The 26,869-nt window shown below is 44.4% G+C and overlaps 1 protein-coding gene across 6 annotated transcripts; it reads right to left on the reverse strand.

Annotated features, from left to right (window-relative positions):
- Positions 1 to 219: 219 nt before the first annotated feature.
- On the reverse strand, positions 220 to 26,869 carry r3hdm2 (R3H domain containing 2). Of its 6 annotated transcripts, none has more exons than XM_085923906.1 (28): positions 26,723 to 26,869; positions 26,516 to 26,597; positions 26,049 to 26,149; positions 15,072 to 15,200; positions 14,182 to 14,324; positions 13,872 to 14,094; positions 13,697 to 13,738; positions 13,200 to 13,286; positions 12,983 to 13,100; positions 12,168 to 12,246; positions 11,773 to 11,832; positions 11,536 to 11,676; positions 11,347 to 11,455; positions 11,165 to 11,260; positions 10,973 to 11,004; positions 7,077 to 7,312; positions 6,861 to 6,997; positions 6,440 to 6,538; positions 5,897 to 6,184; positions 4,924 to 5,059; positions 4,208 to 4,365; positions 3,963 to 4,102; positions 3,368 to 3,468; positions 2,762 to 2,931; positions 2,536 to 2,680; positions 1,923 to 2,017; positions 1,766 to 1,850; positions 220 to 1,564 (listed from the first exon to the last, which is right to left on the reverse strand). In XM_085923906.1, the coding sequence occupies exons 6-28, from the start codon at positions 14,028 to 14,030 to the stop codon at positions 1,218 to 1,220; spliced, it is 3,060 nt and encodes a 1,019-aa protein (XP_085780032.1). In that variant the 5' UTR covers positions 14,031 to 14,094; positions 14,182 to 14,324; positions 15,072 to 15,200; positions 26,049 to 26,149; positions 26,516 to 26,597; positions 26,723 to 26,869; the 3' UTR covers positions 220 to 1,217. The 6 variants fall into 6 exon arrangements, with proteins under 6 accessions (XP_085780032.1, XP_085780029.1, XP_085780033.1 ...); XM_085923903.1 differs by having other exon boundaries at positions 10,973 to 11,022; XM_085923907.1 differs by lacking the exon at positions 6,440 to 6,538 and having other exon boundaries at positions 10,973 to 11,022.

Raw genomic sequence — 26,869 nt, forward strand, 5'->3', positions numbered from 1 at the left:
TCTTCTGAACAAACAGAACATTGAATTTATTTTTCTTTTTTTTAACAATTATGCCCCACTTCCCCGCTGACATTGGCATGGAGGATTCTGGACTGCCTGACCGGGATGAATACTAAAGATAACTTCCCCAGTCAGCTATCTGTGCCGGTTCATTTCATGAAATGGACTCTCGTGCCGCTCCAAAAATACAGAAAATAACAAAAGCACACCAAGCAAATATTTTCTTTGATTTTTCACCTTTTATATTTTTAAAAACAAACAAAAAAAATAACAGATTAAATAAAATTTACAGTAGACATATGCAAACATTGTGCACTTCAACTACATTTTCTGATACTTTCAGCACAGCTGTCAACAAAAAAACGCAAACACAATGTGGTTGGGGGGGGGGGGTAGTTGGGCGTTGTGGGAGAGGACAGTAAAGAGGGGCTATGTGGGGAATTGGAGCAGGGAAAGGAGGAAGAAAAGGCATAAGAAAAAAAAAAAAAAATTCACTCGGGTAGGAAAAAATAAAAATAATCACTGAATATATAGATTTCTTTATTCCCTACATCACTTATATAAATATATTGAACCCTCTCCCTCCCCCGAAAAGAGCGCAATACAGAACCCCACAACAGCAGTAAGGCGAACAGAAAGCCAGAGAAGAGCGAGAGACTGAGAGAAAGAAAGAGTGCAGAGCAGCATGAGACATGGCGAGATGGACTCAAGAGAGAGAGAATGAAAATCTAAGAGGTGGCAGATGATTGCTGACAAGAATAGCGTTGGAAGAAGAAAGGACGCAAAGGTGGAGGACGAAAAAGGTTTGCCTGAAGTCGACTGTCCAGTGTGTTTTCTTTCTGTGTGCTACGTGAGCCCGTTGTGAGCATGTTGTGTCTCCTGTAGCGTGTGAGATCGCATTTTGTGTATGACGGCGGCACAAATTTCAAGGGTGAAACGCATGCGTGCGTGTCCCGTGTGCTCTTCCGCTATCTAAATACAAAAGACGAGGAATAAAAACCAAAGACTAAATCATAGTGAAATCAAACACCGACCACCTCAAGAGAGTCACACCTTCCCTTTTTATACATCTGACACGTTTAAGTTTTTTTTTTGTATCCATTATAATTGTACACCAAGAGCACTTAACACCACCCCCCCCCCCCAACCCACCTCAGTCTTCCGTCCTTTTTCCTCCGCTCCATGCCAAGAGTCTGCTTTTTTTTTTAATCTTTGTCTCACTGAGAGCTGGCTCTCTCCAGCAAGCGCAGGTCATAGTTCTTTTTGGCGGCCCTCAGTTTGAAGAGGCCGGCCGCGCTGTTGTTCAGTTTGAAGGAAGCACTCTGGGCGGCCATGGTGCTGGGGAACACGGCCACCACCGTGTACAGGTGGGCCGGGTCGCCGCCGACACAGCTGCCCGCCATGCCGGCGGCCCCGGCGGGTCCGCAGCCTCCTCGGCCTCCCTGAGGCTCCTTCAGCCACTGGATTTTGGCACCGCACAGAGACAGCTGGTTGAAGAGTTTTTCGGCGTCTGGACGTGAAATCCCTTCGGGCAGGTCCGTTACTTCCAGCACACGACTCACCACTGAGAAATGGGCAGATGGATGAGGGTTAAAGAGACAGGTGAGAGGTTTGCAGCCCTCGCTGCTAGCGAACACCTCAGACTCACTTTCTCAAGTGACAATCAGGAAATGGCTGCCTTTTTGTTCAAGGGCAAAATGGAAGGATGCGGCAACAAAATGAACACAAAGTGTGGTTTTTTTGCCACTGTGACGTTCAAACTCACCAACATCAGTGGTGCCCAGATCAGTCGATGCCGATTTGAGCGTTTGCTTCTTGCCTCGTGCACTGTGTTTCATGACTCCTTGGCCCTGCGTGTGACAGAACGGATTGCAGTTAGGACACTAGGTGGCGACAAACACAAAGAGGGGACAGTTCCTGACCTGATGGGAGTTGTATGACGACTGGCCATGCATGAGCTGAGGAGGGCACAGGCTGTACTGGAGAGGCTGTCCCAATAAGGAGTAGCGGCCATCGCCTGAACACAAGTTCAAAACAACACTGCCTGACTTGACTTGTAAATAATTATTCTCACATTTGATTTGAGAGATGATTTTTAAATTATTATGACAGTTGTCTCCATAATGTGAAAATGATCAAAGAGCTGATGCAATCATGTAAAGAAGGCATTGCATGTGCAAATATAGGTCCAAGTGCACATGAGGTAACCAGTGCGCTGCCAACTGTATGTTTAAAGTGGCTCAATGCCAGTCATGTGACCCAGATGGGTGACACGATAGCCTTATTGGTTTAGTCATTACCTTAAAAAGATCAGGGTCGGGGAATACTGGGAGGTGAAAGATTCATTGTTTTGACCAGATAGACATTGTTCAATTCATTGTTAAATATGTATTGTTAATTTTATGTTGGTGAATAGAAGAGAATGAGCCAATAAAAAACATGCAAAATCATTGAATATATTTTATGTGTGCATTATTAATGTACAAGATTTTTTTTTTCTTCGTAAATGCCACATTTTGTCGTATCTTTGTTCACCTGGAGCCGTCCCTCCTGGCCGTGGAAACTGGGGAATGAGGGGTAGTGGTCCCAGGCCTGGACAGACGCTGTTGACGTTGCCAGAGGGAGAGGGTGCGGGAGACTGAGTCGGAGAGGCCAGAGGACTCGTTAGCTGGGTGTTTGGCTGCACACAAGCGGGACAACATACGCAAAGTAAGCACGACTACGTGAGAGAGCTTGACTTGACTTGTCGAAGCACGTGTACCTGTGGAGTGTTGTCAGCTTTGTAAAGCTCTCCTGGCTTGCCGGGTCTTTGCTCTATGCTGTAGTACTTGCACGGGTTCCATTGGACCAGTGGCGGATTCTGGGAAGGCTGGGGTCCATTAGGGACGCTGAGCTGCATTACCATGACTCCGGGACCAGGAGGCGGGACTCCTGATGACACAGATATATGATCAATTGTCCGTCGTATTTATATTATACGTACATACAGAATAAGACATTGTTCTGACTTGTATGAAGCATGAAGGCATGAAGCATTTGAAACTTTGATAGTGATAAAGTCCACGTTACTCTGATGTACATTCATTCACAGCCAAAAAAAAAGACACTGTATTGATGTTTTTCAGGTTGAACTAAGTCTGCAAATATTATCTAATGTCAAAGAATCTTTTTTTGTCCCGGTCTGAACTTTCACCGGATAAACCTTATTAACCTATATAGTATTTTTTTCGACAAAACACAATGACTGCTAAATGACACAAACAAATTAGTGAAGCCGTCAAAAAAGTGATTTTCTTCACAAAAATAAAAAACATATAAAACATTTTTTTAAAAGAGGGGCAACATGTCAGAATGTTGGGAGTCTGACCTGAATATTGCTGCTGTAACTGTTGTGGGTTGCAGGGAGATGGCGATGGGGTGATTTGATACTGTTCAGAGCTGGGGGGTTGCAGGTAGCCTACAGATGGGCTGTGAAAAAAAGGAACAAAGACTTTACCTTAAAAAGTTAGGATGTAGCTTTAATATCGGCACAGTATCATCAAGGACTTTCATCTGTGTTGGAAATTGTTACATTTACAACAATGTCAAACTGTGGAAGAAAAAGGTTGTAATTCTTGACACGTATATCAAGTCATAAAGCTGAAAGTTGACACCAATTGCTCCTTGGCTGTTTTGTTACAAATCCATTACGTACATATGGCAAAAAATAAAAAATAAAAAAATCCAAATCCCGCCAGACCAGATCTGGTATACAGTATCAGTAAATTACAAGAAACAATAATAAGAATCAGATTAAAACATTTTGCAGGGTCTCATTAAAGGCATTTATTGCAAAGAATTTGGTACTTTGATGAGCAGAATTTTCAGAATGGTGAAATTGTCTTTTTGCTCAGCAGGGGGCAATGTCTACAACACTTTGACTATGTTCTAGCCATCAGATGCCCACACAAGTGAAGACGTACCTTGTGCTGTTCTGCTGTGTGGGTGTGATAACACTGTAGAAAACCGGCATGGGGCCCTGGACCGACTGGCTGACCGGCACCATCACCTGCTGCTGGTACTGCTGCTGCACCACCTGCTGACTCTCGTTTCCCACAGGCACCTGCACGAGACATCCGTATCTAATAAAGCAAGGCTCGGTGCATTTGCTTTTGTTTGCTTGAGTGGACAAGACACAATTTCATCCAGATTTGTGCATCAATTGTACCTGATAGGATGGCATCTGCGGATACTGCACCATGATACTTTGCATTTGTCCTCCAATGCCAGCTCTCTGAGAGTTGAGCAGAGCTGGGTTTTGCTGCTGCTGCACTCCCATCATGCCCTGGTAGCTGGGCTGCTGGCTGGGCATCATAGTCTGAAGACCTGCGAATAGCAAGCAAAAAAAAAAAAAATTCAGAGAGGAGGGAAAAAAAAAAAAAAAGTTATGGGCTTCTGGTCATTAATTTCAAAGAGGCATCTCATTAACTGATCTCTGCAAAAAGGCAATCATATTGCAGCTGCTTAAAAAATCTCTCCCAAAAAAATATAAATTCAAAAACACAGTTAACTATTAAACTGGTATCAAAATGGTCAAACTGGCTCATGCCATTTTGTTTGTGGTGTGCCATCTTGAGTACATCACACACTATAAGAGGAGTAAGCACAGACTTGCCGACATATTTCCACACGAGTGGTGCCTCTCAAATAAAAAAATAATAATAAAGAAGAGTGAATGAAAGCCTATAAGCCTAGTGTCCCATTTTTCGCACAGCCAAAAATCAAACTCGACAATCACCGTGGATCAAGGTCACACCGACCGAGATCCTTCTGGATCTGGCAGTAAAAAAACAGAGCCCAGTGTCTTTGTCATTAGTTTCTATCCAACATATAGGCAACATCAGCAAAATAGAAATGAAAGAAACTAGGGTTAGGATGACACACCTGACTGTTGTGCGGGCTGAGGCATGGGCTGCGTACGCTGAGCGGGGTAAGACACCTGGTGGGACATGGGCTGGGCCACACGGTACTGCTGGCCTGAACTGGGATACTGACCAGGCGGGTAGTATGAAACTTGAATCTGAAGACAAACAAAAAGATGAATTCATAAATAAACAAAAAGAGGCATTATGATGTCGTATGTTAAGTTTTGTGATTGGATGACGTGAATAATCATTGCAGAGCTAAATCAAGTCAAGAAAAAACAACATCTTGATATTGATAACCTTGAAACTTTGTATGACGAGTATGTGGTAAACCAAAGACTCCTTATACAACGTAACATTAAGGGGAGAACAAGTTTTAAAAGCCTCTTTGAAAAAGACTGTGGTCAAAGCTCCGCTCTACAGGATAGGTGAGTCATTCTGGCCACTTGGATGACCAACTTAAGGCCACTTCCCCTTTATTAGTTTGTTGAGTGAGGAAATAGAACATAGTCGAATGAAACTTTCCAAGAGGGGGGGGGGGAAAAAAAAAAATCAATAAGACTTTCTTTGCAAATGCTGCGGCTTGAACCACTTGTGTCTTATACAACGAGGCTAAAAGTGGCATATACAATTTCCAAATGAAACATCCGACAGGAAGGCAGAGGGGAAAGCGCATGTGAGAAAAGATCGATCTGTACTTCCAGCACAAAAACATGCCAGCCTTTTCTGAGGGTGCACCTGCCAATATCTGCACTCCAGTTACACCGGGGGCCGCCCACACGTTGAACAACACAGGGCAACGCTATCTGTCAGTGAGAAGAAGGCAAACTGGCGGCTGTGCAAGAGCCTCTGTGTGTGTGTGTGTGTGTGTGTGTGTGTGTGTGTGTGTGTGTGTGTGTGTGTGTGTGTGTGTGTGTGGCAAATTGCACTGCAATAAAGTGTAAATTTTGCCAAGCAGCTCTTTGTCAAAGAACATTTTGCAAGTTCTATACCTGCTGGGGAGGTGGTGGCTGCATGTAGCCTTGCGGGGGCGCCGCCTGCATGACGGCCTGAGACGGAGGAGGAGGCGGCGGCGGAGGGTGGGGATGTCCCGTGGCTGGCTGGTAGCCAGACGGCGGGGGCATGGGTTGCCCGGTAGTCGCCATGATGTAGCTGGTCTGAGGGGGATGCTGAGAGAGGACAGTTGGAGGAGCCTGGTACAAGGAGGATGGCTCAGGGTTCTCGCTGGAGCCCTGGCGGCTCAGCGTCATTTGGCTGAATTGGGGCGCCAGTTCTTCTCCCTTGGGGGTGGGACAACAAGATGTGCTCATTTAGTTCTTTTAAAATTTGAATCAAATGGAGGAATAAGTCATGGGAGTAGGTCTCCAATACAAATGGATCAATTACCATAAAATAGAATGGTTTGATGTAGCAAAGGTAATTAAAGCCAAAGCCAATATTAGTTCAATGAGAGTGGAGATGACATTGTTGTCTGTCTGAATGTGTCAGTCAAACAAACCCCAAAAAAATAATGACGCCCCAAATCGGGCTAGTACCATTGTGTACTGCTGGGGAGGAGAAACTGGCAGGAGAACCTGGGGGCAGGAGGGGCTGGAGTAGGAGACAGGCTGAGAGGGCTGCAGAGATGCTACGGGCTAGACACACACACAAAAGTTTCCGCACACGCATGCACACGCGCGCACACACACACACACCACCGGGAGAGAGGAAGAGGAAGAAGAACACAGCAAGAAGAAAGGTGTCAGAAGCAAGCAAAAGAAAACAAAGATACATGAAGACATCGGATACTGGGGGAAGCTGTTAATGATGGGATGGATTGTTATGGGAGAGCATTTGTTACTGATAAAGAATACGAAAATCTCCAGATGTTTTTTTTTTTTTTTACATTACAAATGATAAGGAATTACAAGAACTTGGGTCAACGCAGAAATGACCCCAATTTGTGCTGAGCCTCACCTGAGCGATGATGTGGTTGCCCATGGGGTGTTGCTGCGGCGTCGGCAGCAGGGCAGCCTGAGGAAGGGCCTGCGGCTGCGCTTGCTGAGGCGGCGGCTGCGTCGGGCAGGGGAGCAGGCTACGGCTGGACTGGGAGGCTACAGGTGGGAGACACCAATAGATGACTACAGCTTTCACCAGTCTTGTGCCTAAATGTTCCCCCACTTGTGTATTTACCGGAGCGAGAGCCTTTGCAGCTTCCCTGCGAGCCTTTATTGCTGCCGAGGCTGTCGCCGCGAGTCAGGATGGAGATGCCAGAGAAGCTGCTGGCCTTGGTAACGGGAGGCCGCAGCGTGCGGTTGGAGCTGTCCGAGTCGGTGCTGCTCCAGGGCCGCGGCTCCAAGCCTTTCATGTCGCTGTCCGTGCTGCTCTGACGACTGCTGGACGCCCGGCTGGAGCTATCGCGGTTCCCCCTGAGAGGAGAAGCAAAAAGGGAGATTCCAAAAAAAAAAAAAAAAAAGGATAAATACAGAGGTGGGAAATCGAGTGGAGAGGTTTGAAGTCAGTGTTGCGGAAAAACAAACGGGATGATAGGCTTGTATGACCAAGGAGGTCCAGTCACGTACATTAAATATGCGACCGTATGAGTTTTAGAGGTGAGGATTCTCAACACGGATGCAAAATACAAATCAGGCAACGAAGCACTTGACAAGAATTTCTATTTGTAAAGATGTTCGACAACAGTCTCTCTATGCCACGCACACGCGTGCAAAAAAAAAAAACGAAACTGAGGAACACATGCAGAGGGAGACGCTCCAGACAAACACCAGATTACTTGACAGTGATACGTGATGAGATGGCACTCGCACAAACAATCCAAGACAGGAGGAAAGGACCACACAATCAACTCAACAAGATGCAGACAAATAATGGCTAAGTTGTCCAAAAGATTACAATGGAACTTCTAATACCAACAGCTTGTAAAAATAGAAAGTCATCCCAAGTGCACAATTGTCATTAGACGAATATCTGAGCAGAGGTGTTGGTTCAGTTAAGTTGTGTTTAGCGTATTTTCAAAGATTTCCACATGCTGTTTTATCTTATTTTGGCTAAGCAAGGTACGCGTCGTTATGTTTTCTTTTTTCTTTTTTTCCCAAGGCCAATATGATACCAGGCAGTCAAGGAGGTCGCTAACAGATATTTGAAGCGATATTGTTTTCCGGGACAAATGAAAATTTGGAGCGATACAAAGTCCGAACTTTTGACTTTATTTATTAATCCCTTTGAGGACATCTTATTTAACCGGCTTTTCTAGTCTACATGTTTTTTTTCTTCTTTTATTTAAAAAAAAAAAAAAATCCTCTTTACCTCATCACTCACCATTATTATTTCAGGTTCAAAAAATTTAAAAAGTGCATCTTGAAGGCATTTAACTGATCACTTATTAAACACTGAAAATTGCACAGATAATCAATCTCCAAGGGGACATTTCCATTTTGCATAATGGAATGAACTCTGACTTTGGAGGTTCCACTGTACAAGAAAAACAGTACGAGTGATCAAACACTGTTGCATTGCAGACAAACAACATATACTTACATAAACCCACACATAGTGAATACAAAACAGACAAATCATTCAGACTCACACACACACAGCTACAAAATATGGTTTGAGACTACTGGTTCATCACTACAACTGTATACGCTGCCGTGTACACACTGCTGGTCTGCTTTTTGTGGTTTGGTGTTGTGATGCTGTCACCCTAGATAAGGGAGAGCACCACTCTGGGAAAGCCCTCCATCACAGTGCAGCTGCGCTTATGACGTTAGCAATGGAGATAAGGATGAGGAACGGGTGCAGAAAATGGCCAAGCGGGGAAAAAGTCTTTCCTGAGAGGAATGATGTATATTCGCATGGTGAGCGGCGTCGCAGCAGCTGAAAATGTATCTCATCTGCTTGAATTAATGGAGGATCTATTTTGAGTGCTCTAACGCTCTCCCTCCTTCTTTGTGCTATTTAAGACAGGATGCCATTTTCTATAAAGGCTGATCCATATGTATTTACAGATGGAGATGAAATGAAGGATGAGGCCAGGAAGAACGGCTGAAGAGTTTGAAGCGAAAATCTATCTCGTTTGCCTATTTTGCCTCGGCTTGCAAATGTAAACTTTTGATGGTGTCAGGTCGCTGACAGCCAATCGGGTAGTTATGACATCACAAGCAGCAGCCAAAAATCAGACTCACACACCATGGCAAAAGACAACAAAAAAAAAAAAGCTAGCTTCCAATACCGGCCTGGGCCGTGCTAAAGAGTCTTAGAAAATGGGGAGCAAAAAATTTGGCATATCTGGTTGAGTGCATTGACTTGTTTATAGCTGTTGAACTGTCATCCAAGATGGCATTCCGCAGCCAAAGCAATAACACAAGCACGGCAGAGCACATCCCGTTCCCCGCTCCAAGCAATAACCCCCTCTCTCCCCCTGGACTTCCCGCTCGAACAAAAGCACACGCGGGTCAACGCGATATTTCATGTTCGGTCTGAACCGACCATATAAAAGAGCTTCTGTACATACTACATTCTGCTGTTTCGATTAGCAACAGTACGTGTGTGAACAAAAGTGCTGATAGCAAAGGTAATTACAGCTACTACCGTGCTTTCATTTAATCCTGAGGAGGGGGGAAAGAAAATGAGCACCTTGTGATTATTTAAAACAAGGCTTCTATTAGAGTGGACACCACCCACGGTAAATAGATTTTTGACATCAGTTTGGAATCATAAAAATGATCTCAGCTCTATCAGTGTCCGTACGTTGTCTCCATTTCATCCTATGGCTGTTGGCAACATGTGACATGCTAACAAAAACTACAAGAATAGATCAACCACAAAACAAACATGTCGCTGAGGAGGCAATGTGAGTACTTTATACAATGGTGGCGGTGGATGGTAGGTCCAGAGGTAAAAAGTACATCAAGTCAGTCCTCAGTGAAACCACAAAGCAGCCATGCATGGGCCGCAGGAAGCCCCACGGTGCAGTAGAGTGGAATAGCCATCAATCAGTGGACTATGCCAAGCAGAGATACCAAGAAAAAAACAAAATAAATAAAACACAAGTCACCACTATCATCACTAATCCAGTATGGGCATTGCAACACACAAGTACAATTGTAGCAGCACTCCAATACCTAAAGATCTGCCTCCTTTTTTGAGAGCTAGAGCAGTAGCCCTCGGTGGAAAGTCTGTCGGGGTTCATATTGGGAGAAAATGCTGGCATTACAAGACTGTAGTTGACAACAAGGGAGAAAGGAGGGGGGCAGGGGTGAGGAGAGGTCATCACAGTGTCGCGCTTTAGATGTTGAAAAGGACGAGGGAGGGAAGGGGAAAAATGCACACAAGGCAACATTCAGAAGTGTCGAAAGCTCGGGCTTCCCCTTTCTCTGCATGTTCTATACGATATTCTTTCAAGTTCCATGGGAAGGGTGTATTTGGAGGCTCTGGGAGTCAACTTCTATCAATCACTGCTGCCCTTTCCTTCAATTCCTTCTCAAAGACTGCAGATCCCTCAAGATGCTCACTCACCAAGGGCTTAAGGGATACCATTTTAAAAATAACTTGGGCTGGATTTACACTGCGGGTCCAAGTGGCCCATTCCAATTTGGAGGGGGTGTTTAAAGAAAAAAAAAATCATTTTTGTCAAAAAGTGCCTCCATGGTAGGGAAGAAAGACAGAAAGAAAAATAAACATCAGGCCTCTTCAAGCCCTAGATTGTAACTTTTGAGTTTAAAAAAAAAAAAAAAAACCTGCTGAGTCCATTTAGAACCAATAAGGAATTAGCCACAGTTTTGCTTGAGAGAGATGTTGAAGTTTTTAATCCACATCTGGAAAAGGCTTTATTCAATCAGGTGGGGGTTTTTTTCCTATACGCTGTCATATCCAGATTTTCCCACTTGAGCGCAAATGGGAAAAGAAAATTGAATTGCGTCACTTGAACCATGCAGTATATAAATCCAGCCTTAAAATTGTTGACAACTCAAACTTGGTTCCATTCATTAGATTTGGTGATTTAATTTTCATCTTTTTACAACTAACAACCACAAAAAAAAGAAAAAGAACAAGTGGTGACATCATCTTACCGGTTGTCGTTGATGTATCCATTCTGAGAGGACTGTAAGAAAAAGGACACCTGCACATTATGACAAGCTTCAAACCCCATATTTTACATCAATGCAACAGCTTTTATTTTAAAGTTGTTTTTATCTTCCCCAGATCTCACACGTATAGGAACAGGAGGCTGCTTTACAGAAATACCAAGATCCAAAACTTACTTCTCGGGCAAAGATCCGGTCTCGTACCCGCTGATATTCTTCCTCTCGCTCTTCGATGGATTTGCTACGCCGGCCGTCCTGCAGTGGCACTCGGATCTAATTTTGGCAAGGGGAGGCGCATCGCATTAGAATATGGAAGGGGAAAATTTTATGCGACAAAAGCAGTTAAGATGGTTTCCTGCCTGATTATCGTCCTTGTCCATGCTGGCATCATCTCTTTTGAGAATGAATTTCTTCTGGAAGTCCATGTTGCGCTCATCCTTGATATGTTCCGAGAACCTTTGCTCAGGGCTGCAAGACCATAAAATGAATTATTTAGCGCTGTGGGGGGAAAAAAAAAAAAGGCCAAATGGTCTTGGACGAAGGCTCACATGCGAGTGTTGCCAGTCTTGTTGATGATGACCGCCTTGCCTGTCTGATCTACGTTGTGATCCATACCAAAGTAGGCGGCCACGCGATGCAGCAGCATGCGGTGATATGATGTCATCTGAGGAAACTTCTTGTACTGGTTACTATGAGGAACAAATCACACAGTTAAATTGATCACTTTGACTGAATAAAGTGATGCCGTTTTCATTGACGAGTCGCTCGAAAAGAAGTAAACTTACTTGTCGTCATTAATGAACTCCAGGATATCTTGTTCTAGTTTGAGCAGCATCATTCGATCCCTAGCAAACCAAAATGGAGGATGAGAGAGAAAGATCAGACTTGTTTACCGGCTTACTTTTACATTTGAAATTGGCTAAGAGATGCTGTTCATTTACATTTTAAAGACTTGCTGATATAGGAATTAAAATCAATCCCTGAGGGGGAAACAAAAACATTTTCTAACTTCTCAAAGTCTGCTATTTTGTTGATTTGAAGAAGTCCCGCATCAAAGTGAAAATAATATTCAACTGCAAGCCACTAGTGGGCTACAAACGGATGAAGCAGTCACTTTTTTTTTATTTGTCAATCAAAACAACAGACGGTTCTGTTTAATTTATGCGACAAGTTTTCTCACCTGGGATTGTTTTTCAGTGTGTTGACCAGAAACTCGTGCACGTCAATACCCGTGGAATCAGTGTATTCCTGACTGGAGTCTGACCAGAGAGTGACACAAAGAAAGCGTGAATGTGGATGATATAATACATTCAAGTGTAAAGTCACAAAAGCTGCTAGGAAGACAGTGGGGGGTTGTTTTCCACTACACTAAGCAGTCTGAACAGCCATTTGATCTCTTAATGACACCTGAGGGCCAAGTGTAAGAGAGGAAGATAATGAGAGAGCGAAAGAGCAAGGGAACCCATTTTCTCAAGAAAGAAATTACCTTTATCATCCTACGCATGTGGGTATTAAAAAGGACAACTGGACATCATCTAATAGATAGTCGTGTAGCAAGAGCCGGGCCGGATCCGAGCATTGTTATTCGTTCCAAAATAGAGAAGAGCACAAGTCACTTTACCGAACTGGCATCTACCTTCTGGACTATGTCAGCCATGTGGACAGCCCCCCACCCCCCAATTGAACTGCATGATGAACTTCACTCGGGCGGCGACGGAGGCAGCTGCCCCACGAATTGTGCCGTTCGCCAAGCACGGAGTTTCTCAAGCTCAGCAGAGCCAAGCCAGCTGCGCTTCGGTCACAAAGCCACGGCGGAGCGGGACAATTTAGCAGCACAAAGGATGCTGCCATGGTGTGTGAAAGTATTAGGATGTCATGCTACCGGTATTATTTTGCAACTGAACTTCCTTGCGCTACAGGGTTCGTTTCAATAAAAAGTGTGGTTATGATAAAATGTCAGTAATTCAAGGTGTTACTCTAAAATGTGTGACTTACCACGTGACAACATCTTCCGTGGAGCCTTGTCCTTCTTCTCTTCATTTTCATAGTCCTCCTTGGAGGACTTCTCCTCTTCCTTGTCTGACGGACAGCTGATGTGAAGCTGGATGATATCCTAAAGGAAATCAAAAAAAGATTGCATCAAGTCTGAGAAATCACACACTAAAAATGACTGCTTGTGTTCAGTTTTTGTTGTTAAATAGCTGGACGGTACCGATTCCGGAGGGACATCGTTGGAGAAGGGACCAGAAGACTCCTCGCATACTGCCAGACTCCTCACCAGCTTCAGTTTTGCATTCGACTGAAACAGGAAAAAAATATATAATGTTTTGCTTTATATGTACTCGCTGTACAACCATCTCAATGGAGGCATGAAAAAGTTCAGACACAAATGGCTGTGCTAAATGCGGCAGAGCTCATTAGGACACGCTTTCCTTAGGCAGATTATGGACACTCAAACAAAATGAAAGTGATCCAAGCGGTAAGACAGTAAAAGCTAGAAGTCAGTCATCCACTAAGGCAGCGTTTGAGCTAATCAATCCCGTTCGCAAGAAGCTAGGCACACATTTAGATATTTCTATGGCCGAGCCTTACAGAAAAAAAAACAAAGGTCATAGGAGCAAAAATAGCAAGTTGCTCATCTTGCAGAACTAACTCGATGGGCGTGTCCAATAGCGTATGAAAAAGAGCAGCATGGAATAACAAATTTACCTTGGCCCTCTTCCTGCCGTGACTGTGGTTAGGAGCCCGTTTCTGCGAGACAGTTTCAAGGAAATGTTACAATAATGGACAATAACAAAAGTTTGCACATATTTGAATACAGTATTATGATATACAAGAAAGTTACAAATCAAACAGAGTTACTGTAAGTGTACACTTGGCCGACCTGTACGTCCTGTTGGGAGCCATCTTCAGGTTCCGGACCCTCTCCTGTGCCTTCCTTGGGGCCCTGTGGCTGAGGAGAGGTCTTTCCTCGACCGCAGGGCTCGATGAGTGGCCCACTCTCTCCCTCCTTCTGGATGTCTGGGGTCAGGCTGACTGACATCTTCTTCTGGGAGAGGGAGAGGGTGGGAGATGGGGAGGGGGTTGGGTGCAGGACCCAGGAGCTTCTGAATGGGGGAGGAGGGGGGGTGGGGGTGAAAATAAAAAATCTCACAACAATTCCCTTTGTATTTGGGGGATGTATAAATAGCTACCTTTGGGTGCTATCAGATTGTCCACGTGTGGCCGGGAAACACTGGAGAGGAAGGTACGGTGCGGTGAAGAAGCTAGCCACTAAGGTTGTGTACTGGGATGGACTGTAGCAGGAGGCCAAGTGCAGGCCATAGTAAGCCTTAGCCTTCAGGAGAGGAAAACATCAAGCTCAAGCTCAGATATGTGGAAATAAATATTTATCAAAAAAAAAAAAAAGAGACCGGTAGCACGTTCATTTGTAAAATGGGCAAATCTAATCTTGAAAAGAATTAATTAGGCAATTGTTAAATCTTCATGAAAACCTTTTCATGATGCAAATGAACATCCAACTAGCATTTTTCTGAACAGTCAGTCAGACTTCATTTCGCAAGTCTTTTCCTATTTCCACTTGCCCTGTCCAATTACAAATCAGACTCATTCATGGTCTCACGCGCAGTTGAATTTTAAGAAAGTCTTTCGACAATCCAGATAACAGCTCCGGGTTTGCTGCAAGACGTAATTGCAGAAAATCCCCATCTCCAGTAAAAAAAAAAAAAAATCCGTGTGTGATTATTATTATTACGTGTCTGAATGAGAACGAATGACTTCGATTAGACGAGTTGAGTGAGTGAACCTGCACAAGGGAAAACTATGGTGGGGGGGGAGCGAGCGAGTAAGCTTGAGCTGGGAGGTGCAAAAAGCTAGACAACTGAAAAAAAAAATCTAATGACCTCTCCATTAATCAATCTCGACTCAACTAACATCACTTTAAATTTAATAAACCAAAAAGGTATTCAAGCCCTGCCTCACACAATAAATAGCACACTTGGCAAACTACAAGTTTTATGGTATAATCCCCCAAAAAAAAAAAATTGTTAGAGCAATCAGGCCAACTGAAAGGGGAGCAACTTGCCGACTAGTCGGGGGGGGGAGGAGGAGGAGCACACCAGCAGGCCGGCCACCGCCTCAGCACTCCTCTGGGGCCTCGTGCGTCTCCCTACGACTCAGTGCAGCAACATGATCGCTCTTCCACTCCGGAGCCCTGAATAGTCAAAGCGAAAAAGAGGAAGACACGCATGACGTCATGTTTCTCAGCCCCACGCACACACACATAGACATACCGAGTGACTCATCTCTGCTGCTCGCCGCTGGTGCTGCTGCTGCTGCATGTAGCGGAGAGGTTAGAGGAAGAAGCGGGATTGCACTCCGCTCATTTGCGCTCACTTCCCGAAGAAATCACTCTTTGCAACAACTTTTTAAGGCACCCCGAATATCTCTTCTGCCCCAAAATATGTTTGAACACGCCATAGCTAAACGGACAGATTTGTCAAGCAGAGCGGCCGTTGCATCTTACACTTGGAGGTTGTCTCGCATGCGTGCGCAAACGCAGAATACCCGCGTGTGCTGTCGGAGATAAGCGAACAATGGAGGCAGGGTTTCCCAGAGCAGGGAGAACCCGGGCAATGCTACAGCAAGTGCGTCACGGCAGCGGCATTGAGCGTGACGTGCACAGCTCGGGTTATACAAGACTCCCACTATTTGCCTTATACAGACGTGGGCGCGCGCCTTCTCCGTTGCGCTACGTCCTCTTATGGGTATGTTTCGATTCATTGAATGGGTAGTTAGTTATACATTGCATTTTTTGGGACAGTCATAGGGACGGGACAGGAAATGGGTTGTAGCGGTGTGTCACTAAGGGCAACTAAAAAAAAGACTTGGGGGTAGAATTTGATGGCTTGCAGTGCTAAGGGCCACACCACTGCAAAAATAATGCGCTTCTGAATAAACTGGCTTCACCTAGTCGCTCCTCCTCCAACCCAGTCCTCTTTCATGTTTCCTCCTCACACTCCGCCTGTTACCCGCAGAACACTCGCAGCTACTGGCACACCGGGTTGCCAGGGAGACGGCAACGTCATTCTCAACTGCTGCCATTTGTGTTGAGAGAGTACGAGCGAGGGTTGGGGGGGTATGAGGGCAAAAATAAATACACAGCTCGTAGCACACGCTGAAAGGACCATCGATAACGGTTGAGAGCAAAAAGGAAGGGCAGTCAGATTTGTGCAAGATTTTTGCAACCACACAAAATTGATAGGCAAAGAAGTTTGATTTAAGAAGACAATGTATCTGTGACATGCTTTCCTCCAAATGAAATCACCCTGTTTGAGTGGGTCTTTCCGGCTCGTGCAAATAATCCACTTCGCACCCAATCTATTGGGGGGGGGTCAATGTCAAGTATGACTTTCGTTACCAAGGCAACCGGGGCAAATCACCGCCGCTGCCTCCTCGTGAAAATACTATAGTATGTGACACCTTAAAGTGTGGATTGGTCTTGCCAAACAATTTGAGGGATGGGGGTCGGTGTGGGGGCTGAATTATGTAAATCAGACCCAGTGTTTTGTCACAAGTTTCGTCACAAGTTAAACGCTGACTGTCTTGCTCGGAGACACATTTTCTGAATTAGGTAGCTCACAAATGATGTTATGTAATTTCACACTTGAAACGCCATTACAACTAATTAGCAATCGAAAAGTAAAATCCCCATGACATCCCGTTTTAAGGCTCCATGTGCCTAAATTTGACATCATATTCGAGGTAAATTTTGTAAACGTACTACAAATTTGGCCACAACGGGCAATATATAATGTTTTCTTTGCACGGCATTTTTCTGACCAATACAACACTGGCTTTGAAAATTCAGAACATTCAGAGTAAAAATCACAAAAAGCTTGCTAAGTAACAAAAACCTGAGAGCAATGCCATTCATTTCGAAAAGGCAAGCTTTTCATTTCGTGATGCGCGCTCTCTACAAGGAAGAAGGATGGAGGTGAATAAAGCCTAGGAAGCGTGTAAACAGGTATGTGCACGCCTGGACAAACCCACAAACAGAAAAGGGGGGGGAGAGCTAAGCTCAGGCAGTTTGACCCAATTTATCTTGTCGGTATTCAGCCGTGCACCTCGCCCGTTTGACGTCAGAGAGAAGACATTTCACAAAAGACAGCGGGGTTATTTTCTCTACACGGTGAAAAGAGCCGTGTGTGTGTGTGTGTGTGTGTGTGTGTGTGTGTGTGTGTGTGTGTGTGTGTGTGTGTGTGTGTGTGTGTGTGTGTGTGTGTGTGTGTGTGTGTGTGTGTGTGTGTGTGTGTGTGTGTGTTGTTAGAGCCCAGTTTGTGCAAGCTCAGAGCCTCCGCATATCATATATCAGCAGCGTGTGCAGTGTGTGCGCCGCGCTCGCTCGTCTATGTCAGAGAGGATTCCCCTTTGCATCGCTTACACAATCTCACAGTGAGGGGGACGGGGGGGCTGCTGTGGGCCGGAGGGGACGTCCCATCACTCGGAGCGTCAACAGCAGCCATTTGGCACACGCAAGCACTATTTGGCAACATGACACACTTCCTTGTATCAAGGCAACAGATGACGTACATGGTCAAAGGCGGCGGAAGACGGGGTTTCTCTTAAACCATCTACAACCTTGTCCTTCCTCTTCCCGTGCGACGAGGACACCCCCTTCCTTCCCTCGCCAACCCCCTCCTCACCTCTACCCCACCCGGCTTGCTGCACCCGCCCACGACAAGTGTTTGCTCTCTTTTGCTCCTTTTCTTCCTCTTTTAATGTGTCTTCTTAAATTGTCAGCCCCGTTGCTGACGCCATCCGCCTCCACAGTCGGCCCACTCGGTCCTGTGGGACGAGCTATGACTCATTCGCTCCCTCCTTGCCTCCCCGTCCTCGTTCCCTACCTACTTACCTACCTCCCTCCCTTCCTACCTTTCTGCAGATCCCCTCAAGTCTCTTTTATCGCTACCTTTGCTACAGTAGCTGGGATCTATGTTTAGTTATGGGTTCAGTTGCCTGTCAGGGCGTGCGAAAGCTAGGAGGTGTGCCAAATGGAGCGCTCAAATAGACTTTGAAAGAAGGTTATTAAATGTACAGTGGAACCTTGACTTGACACATTCACGACCACTGACTTTTACATTAGTCAACTGGAAAGCATGGGGCAAAAAAAAAAAAGACATGATAGTTTAATTCCCAAATATCTGCTATATTATCAAATTTTTGCAGTATCAGGTGATGGGATGCCAAACGAGTATTTATACTCCCTGAAGGCTTAAATAATAAATAACAAATGGTTTAGCGTAGGTTTTTTAGAGTACTGGATATACATAAAATATTATTAAAGGGTAAAAAATAAATAAAATAAAAATTACATGTCTCATTTAATTATTCTAGTGTTATTAGTAAAGTAATATAATTTGTGTATTTTCAAATTAATACAACTAAAACATTTTTTTTTTTAGCTCAGCTATTTGACTGCTTTTTACTGATGATTTAAGTTGTTGCTGTCGTTTCAGTACCGTATTTATGTACGCATAGTAGTTAATTCAACATTTTGCAATCATAACTACATGCAAAACAGTAAGTATAGACGTGCTTGAAAATGCCTACTCGCGTCACCGATTTTACACCGCAGAATGCAACAACAGGAGCACTGCTAATCAGTCGGAATAAACCGTTGCACCACCTGCATACAGTTGACCCCCCCCATCATTTACAAGCATCACAGCTTCTATTTCAGTCTTTCTGGGCAGCCAGTAGGAGGTGAGAAAGACGGAGGAGCGGCGGCTCACGAGTGAGACAGGAAGAGAGGGGAAAAAGTTCTCAATGATGAAACAATCCGTGCCGTTAAGTGATTGGACCAACCCTCCGCCAATGGCAGGACCAGATCCATGGCAACAGGCTCTGTCGCCAAGAGAAATCCAGCTATATCCCTCAACACCCCCATATTTTTCACTCCCTTCCTCAACCTCGCGAGCCCCTCGTGTACCTTCTCCTTTCTCCGATTCCAAGGCCAATATCAAAGGGCAGAGAGTTCAACGCAGATTTACGGCAACGAGAGGAAGGGGCACGTTTAACGGCGCGGACGAAAACAAAGCCACATGTGCTAACCAAACATGGATCGCCGGAATTTAATGAGGCTTGGCGGAGTGATCAGAATGTGATTCATTCACAAAGAGTCACTAAAATGTGCAGCATCTTCACACTCGCAACAGTATAATTAAAGCTGCATTCACACAATAAGTCAGTATGATCCCTCGCTGATATTAACGGCTGTGGTTACCAAGGTAATCTGCATATATATGTTCATACATACGTCCACGTTTTCTGACCTATAGACCTATGGTTAATGTGTGTGGGTTAATAAAATTTAAAAAAAGCTGCGTATGTACTGTTTAAAAAATGCACTCACTGCTTCAGCATTTATCCTTGCATATTTAAATTGCCACAATGTTGTTGTTTTTTTTTCCTTCCCAGACTTTTTTTTTTTTTTTTACGAAATGATTATTCACACTTGGAACCGCTGTGAACCGCTCGCTCCTCAACACAACACAACACAGATCGATACCGACTCAGTCAATTCCCACCATTGGCGCTCACGCTGCACTGTGGTCTCGAGTGTGATGGATGAACTCCAAGGGTCAACTGGGAAGAAAATAGAATACGTAGCACGGCCATCTTTAAACATTAACGAATGCTCGGTTGTAGAAAAGCAGCGTGTGAGATTTCACCATGCATTTGCTAAAATTTACACCTTGAGGTAGGATCCGGGTTTTGTGGATTACGTTACATTTTATTTATTTGTAATCAGTCAAATTAATTGATTATTTCTTGCAACCCTAAAATGTCAATGTCAAGATACGATCTGCGGTACTAGTGACTATTGGTCAGTAAATATTACGTAGTCATCCTCTGAATAAGATAAATATTGTAGAGTTGGGATAGGTAGTGAAATTCAAACGGTGACCAGTGGTTTGAGAGCGGCCAGCTCTGCAAGCCTCTGTGATGTGTTCTTTTTCTTTTTTACTTTAGATTCACTCTCATGACTTTGAGGTCTTTTTGCAGTGATTTAGTAGCATGCTCAAATGTTTAAAAGCGCTAATACATAAAACATTGAAGTCTCAGAGTTTGGAGAATTTAGGTGTAATTGTGTGATGATTGTCACAGTAAACTGAATTTCGACTCGTGAACTTTACCCTGCACCACTAATTAAAAGTCAGGAGGCCAGTTTGAAACCCGGCTTAGCCCATTCTGTACAAATGACGCTCGTGTCATGTGCGTTTCTTCCGGGCTTCAGGTGAGTCAATGTAAACCTTCTGACTTAAAGGCAATTACAGGAGTGAGTTACTCCAGGGGTTGCCATTGATTATTTTGCCACCCCCCACCCTTCCCTCAGCCTCTTGAACATCCTCTCCTTTGTGCTCTGTCTTTTTCCCACGCACTGGCAATTAGTATGCAGGCTACAGGAGGGCCAACTACCTGGGAAGCAGTCGTGCAAAATTGCAACAAAAAAAAAAAAACCCAAAAACAGGGGGAAGGAAATAAAATAAATGTAGTTGAAGTTTCCAGGGAAAAATATGGCTTGTTAAACAAATTCTTGGACATCATAATGTGGGATGATGATGATGTACCTCATTTCAGGCAGCATCAAATGTGCTCTTTTCCTTTGAGCAACAATTGTTCATCCTTTGCATGACAATAACACACAGCCAACTCAGTTTGGGGTCGTTTGCTGTCATAAATTGTTGCTACCGACTTCAATAACATAACAATGAACTGGAATAACAATAAATTGCTAATTAAGGGCGTTTAAAAAAAAAAAAGTTAATTACGCAGACACTGATTTGTTCGGCGCTTGTTGCTAGCAGCCCTAACAGGCGCTCCATTCCATATAGGCCAGCGAGAGCCCGCTGATTACTTTTTAAAGGCAGTCGACATAAATAACTGCACACTTTGACGCTTGCAGCTTGATACAGTTGCCGCTCCAATTGATCACGTTTTGACAAACCAGGCTAACTTCAAGTGGGTTGTTTTGGCCGGCAAGATCGCTACTGTGGTTCTGACGTCAGTCTCATAAATGAAAATTTAGGGCGAGAGATTTGTCTATCAACTCACAAATGTTGTTTGAGAGGAAAATGGTGCATTTATCGAAAAAAAAAAAGTCTAGAAGTTCCACTGCATTACATTCTGATAAGTGTGGTTTACATGCTCCATCTCCATATGGATTCACAGGACTAATTGCTTTTCTAATGCTGCAACATTCAATTAAAAAAAAAAGACTTGTTAATAGTAGTGTCGCCATCTGGCAAATCTGCCGATTTTGATAAATGTAGCAGCTCCAATCGAAGAGCTCCAATAATGATCTTATTATCAATGAACTAACTCCCTAACCAACAGAAGTAGAACAAAAGACAATAGGGTAAAAGTAACCATCAGCAGCAGAGAAGGTCTTGGAAGCCAGGTCTGCTCAACCTGAAACAGTCAATGAGGGCGCTTTGCTATTTATAGCCAGCGAAATTTTTTATTCAAGAGGGCTCTTCTGTTGTGCTCTGGCTCACCTCCTCTCGTTTTAGTGTTTCCCCGCACATTCGGTCTCAACAGACGGGTAATGCGCGGCCGCATATCGTCTTGGGAGTGAGATTTGACCGTGTGCGGCGCACACCTAGACTGTCACGATCGCCGGCCGCCGCTGTAGCTCCGAGCTAATATAATCATTGGAGATAAGCATCAAGGTCTCTCCACGCAGGACTTCCCGCATGCAAGCCTTATGTAAGCGACTAGGTTGCCCCTCTTGGCGACACCCCTCCCCCTCTCGCTCCACGGCGTGACAGCGTCGCAGCGATGCCGACTTGCGCTGGTTGTGACCGCCGCCCTCCACCCACACAGGGACATGGTGGAAGGGAATTCCTCATTGCCTTTAAATGGCCACAAATTATTGGAAGTCATCAAGATGGCGGGGTTCTTATTTAATACCGTTTAATTACTCTTAATTCAAATTGTACAGTATAAAAAAAAAAGTTACAAGTCATAAGTTAATAAACGGACACCAGAACTTTAGAAGAGAACAAATCACAACGCACGCCAGCAAGCACAGAGACGTGAACTGATGTCCCAAAAATTTCAATGGTCTTACTTACAATAACAGACAACACATAGACAAAACATGCTTACTGTATGAAGAAGCGATCTGGGTGGATCTCCAGCCAAGTCCGATCAGGTCAGATTGTTATTTTTATTGTTTTGTTTTGAAATGACCGGGGGAAAAAAAAAAAAGGCATCACAGCAGCAGAGACAGCAGCTCTGGACTAGAATGAACTCTCGTTACTTAACTGCAAAGCGTAATGAATTCAATTTGTTGGGGGTGTGGTGTGGAGGGGGGGGGGGGCGAGTTTCAGGCAAGTTCAGCTTCTTCTACTTTCTCCTAACTTGTCTGGTTCTGATGTCGAGCATCGTCTCTTCATATTTTTTTTTTCCCTCAATGAAACTGAAACATGCAGCGGGACATAAAAATGCTTGCTGCCTGGCTCTTTCCCGCTCTCATGGCATCGTGTGCAGCGTTCGCATCGCTGCCGTCTCTGGCAAACCCTCCTCCCCTTTCGCACAGATTCTAACTCTCTCTCTTCTTCCCTCCCTCCCTCCCTCCCTCCCTCACTCACACATCTTGTTTGCTCTCTGCTCTCTGCGCTACAATATAATTGCAGTGACAGCCGCACGAAAGGCTCGCGAGCACCCCAGCTGTTTTTAAAAGGCTACATGAATCAGTCACCGAGGTTGCTTGGATGTGAAATACTTTTTTTTTTTTCGCCAAAAATCATTAAAGTCAAAAATACCAGGACAGGAATGTGAAGTTTAAAACCAGATCTTCACTTCTACGTTGACAACAATTCACAGAAGTCATCACGCATCCATCGTGCGCGATATCAAGTGATGATAACTAACGACTAAAAGCAGTTCTGCTGTAACACTTAACAAAATACAAAGGCTATAAAAGGAAAGATAGCAGGCAAAAATTAATGAAAAAAAACACTCATTAGCTGGGAATGCCTTAATCCCTCAAGACTACTTATTTGCATGTTCTCCTTGCAGCTTCAGTGGCTACGAGAGGAGGAAGTCAAAAGTTCAGCATCAAAGCAACTATCGGCAGAGCGCTCGGGATAAGGTAGACGTCGAGGGATGTGTGCTTTGTACCTCGCTCGGCTACCGCGGACCCGAGATTTGTTTGGGATCCAAGTCCGTCAAGCACTAGCCATGGAAAGATGCAACCAAGATTATGAAAACATGTTAGCGGTTTCCAAAACTATTAAAAAAGAAGCTGCTAACTTTCAAGTACAGTCATTGGATACTACAGTCGTTAAAAACAACACTCCCATATTCGTCCGCTAATGTCTTTATTGATTCAAACAATCATTTGGTTAATTGAGTGGAACTGACTGCTGCTGAATTATGTCCAAAAACAACACGATGTCCTCAAAGACCTCTGCTATGGCAACGCCTCCTGGCAGGATACAATATTCTGATAGATATAACATCGGAACAGGAGTTCTGAACATTCACATTTTCCTATCCTGTTAATCCCCCCCCCCCCCATTGTCGATCAAGGAGATTCCCTAAAATGCTCTAATACTGAAGAACTCTCGCTTCTTCTGTCTTTCAGGTGCTAGCACAGCATGACATGCTAGTTAAGTGGCAGGAAATAGCTTAGCCAATGATAAATTTCACTCACAGAGTGGCTGGGTCATCAGCAGCACTGATTTGAAAGATTTTGATCAAACATACTGTTTCCAACTCGAGTCTTTCATTTTGTACAATGGAAGAATTCAGAAAAAGAAAGCCTCAAGTCAAAATCGCAGGTCAGTCACATGACAAGATGAATGAGCCACATCTTTTGCATCCAAGCTTTTCAAGTCTTGGGACAGCGAATAAAAAAAAAGGGAAAGGATTAGAAAGGATGCTGAGTGAGGATCAATGGCCAAAGATATTGCCGATAAACCGTTGGCCGCCATGAACACCATCATTGGACAGGCAGCGGCGGTTTCTAAAATGTGTTAAACTGACGGCTAATGTTAATTGACATCGCCTGAAGAGTGCCGAAGGCATCTCCAGAACGAAATATACACCAGTCGTGCAAGTGGAGCAAATCCTGAAGTACAGGACTTTTTACGGCTGTCCTTATTTTCCCTCTAAACATATTGCCGCAAACCCAGGGGGCAAGCATGCCCATATTTGGAAGTTCCGCGTTTGGTATGAGGTGGCATCTTAGCGTTCAGTGAGGATGTAGATGGCGACATGGAAAAGATTAAAATTCAAAACAGGGTTGATACTGAATATAGCCGTGCGTCACAATATCCGGTAGACCGGGAGGAGTTTGCGTCTTTGAAGTCAACATTTTCAAGGCTATTTCCACCTTGAAAATACTTGCACAAGTGAAAACACCCATTACAAAACGACAGGTTATGTTTTTTAGACTTCCCGCTAGCTTGTCACATACTGACAGCAGAAAGTGTTATGACATCTGACCTTTCCACGGGAACACTCTGCCTGGCATAAATACACACATGGAAAAAATTGACATTCCTCTTCAATATTGAATCCAAATATTTCTTGGGACAATTTTGTCTGTGTGCGCTTGGTTAATGTGCTTAGCACTTTCATTTGATTGTTTTCTATTTATGGCCGAGAAGTGTTTTTCATACGAACATTTATGACTTTGCTCCCGCATGCGTCAGTTGCTGACTTGCGTACAAAATTTCAGTTACGTCGCCGCCATAGGAACACAAGCTCATCATAAACCGAGGACCCCTTGCAAATTCAATTCACATGACTTCTGCTGAAATCTGAGAAAGAAAAAATCTGCATCTGACAACGCACTGCGTTCGACTTTCAAGGTTCCACATATGCATTGCATGCAACCCTCCGAGCTTTGCAACGACGCCTACCAAGTCAAGCAGGCAAAGATTTAACGGCAGTCACCTTCTCTCCAACCCGATCGATATTTGACTTCAAAGCAAACTACGGATGATACGAGTGGAAACATCGGTTTTGGGGGTGAGGGGGTGAAAACAAACAGAGTTGAAAGATGAGAAGGAAGGAGACACAAAAGATGGAGACAGTATGAGAGGAGAAGGGAGAGGAGCAGCGGCAGCAACACCACGCACGCTGCTCTGGCAGAGCTCTATAAATAGCTCTTCAAATCTCACTAGAAAAAGCCACTCGTCTTCTTCCATTGCTGCTGCAAACGAGACATTCAAAGACAAGCCGATATGGATAGCGTGTCGACGAGTAAACCGGTGGACAGCATCCCGGTGGATCAGAGCTGCCTATTTTGACGCTATTACGTCTATAAAACGACAATTTTGAAAAATGCTTTCAAGTCGGCCGTCTTGGCTTGTATTAATAATTGATAGTGGGAGTGGAATACAGCAGAGCTAAGCACACATAATATTATGGTGCAGTATGGAAACTACAACCAGAAAGATAAACAATTGTGACAATTCTGAGTGTAGAGAGAGTCAAAATCTCTTGAAGTGTAACTGCAGTGTGCTGATCATTTCTGATGAAAGTAAATATTGATAGGCTCTTCATTAAGGTGACAGCATTTTGCATGATTCACACCTGTTAGCACACAATGAAAACTAGGCGCAATGATCGGCTTTGATGATCGGCAAGTGGAGGGCTTTGATCAAAAATACCGATCGTGCATCTATTTTAAGAATGCCGACATATGATCGGTCGGAGCATTCTTACCGATAAATTTGTGTTATGGCAAAAAGTTAAGCTCGATTTTTTTTTGTCTTTTTACTGTGCTTGAATTGATGAATCGTCAGGGGTTCAATGTCTTCAGATTTCTACAATTGCTTTGGAAGTCATCAGCTCATGTTAATTTGCTATTCGTGTTGTCACAATACCTCGAAGCAGCAGCAGCAGCAGCAGCAGCAGCACCTCCTCGTTTCATCCTCATTCAATCCATTCCAGTCAACATAATCTCGCACCAGGTCGATTGGTAACTTTAAAGATAGCGCTTTACATTCAAAAGTAAAATCATCAGAGGCGTTCGCCTTACCTTTTTTTACTGGATCGAATGCAGAAGTGTCCGCGTTGAAGACTCCTTCGCCCCCAACTCTCTCTCTCTCTCTCTCTCTCTCTCTCTCTTTCAAGTTGAGTCTGTAGGAGAGCAAATTGTTGCTGTACTCAAATCCAGGACCGGTTGAGATATTAACCGCACAAGAGCAGAATCTAACAATAGCTAGCACATACACACACGGTATAAGCTTCTCGCCTCCTCCTCCCCCGACGCATATAATTAGCCACACACACATGCGCGCACAAACACACACACACAGCACCTAGCTAACGTTAGCCTGCTAACTAGCCTTTTCATTACAGTGAGCTAACAAATCCCGTCGCTAATCATGCACACTAGCTACCCATAGCCATAACACGCGTTTTAGACAAACCAGTTGTCACCCCCCCCGGAACAGGAAAGTGATATCTGAGTGTCATTAGCCTCGCTGCACGTATATGACTTACCAGGGGCTAGTGCTAGCCGCTCGGTAGGTGGTGGAGGTGGATCACTGCGACCCCCGGACTGTCAAAATCGCGCCGCGTGAGCCTACACAACAGGCTCGCATTGGTGACTCAAGATAGAATCATTTCGAGACGCCGACAGCAACAGGCCGAATTGGCAGAGTCTGAATGAATAGAAAGTAAAGAAGAAAAAAAGAAAAGAAAAGAAACCTGATTTCCCCCCGGCCGATGCCTCAGCTACGGCTTGAGAGCGTGTGTGTGTGTGTGTACACTGTTTGTCGGCGTCACTTTTTCGCCCACCCCCTCCTCGCCTCACCTCACCGACAGACTCCGATTGCCCTTGCCTGCAATCCGCTG

The sequence above is a fragment of the Syngnathus leptorhynchus genome, chromosome 11, assembly GCF_054491065.1.
Source record: "Syngnathus leptorhynchus isolate UIUO chromosome 11, UIUO_Slep, whole genome shotgun sequence".
Taxonomy (NCBI): Eukaryota; Metazoa; Chordata; class Actinopteri; order Syngnathiformes; family Syngnathidae; genus Syngnathus; species Syngnathus leptorhynchus.

Bases quoted from the DNA above. Each gene is read 5' to 3' on its own strand.
- r3hdm2 (XM_085923903.1), bottom strand. From the start codon at position 14,030: ATGTCAGTCAGCCTGACCCCAGACATCCAGAAGGAGGGAGAGAGTGGG. The intron at 13,287-13,696 runs GTAAATTTGTTA...TTCCTGTTTCAG, and splicing joins ACGGCAGGAAGAGGGCCAAG to TCGAATGCAAAACTGAAGCT. The intron at 6,998-7,076 runs GTAAATACACAA...TCCCACCTGTAG, and splicing joins CTGCAAAGGCTCTCGCTCCG to CCTCCCAGTCCAGCCGTAGC.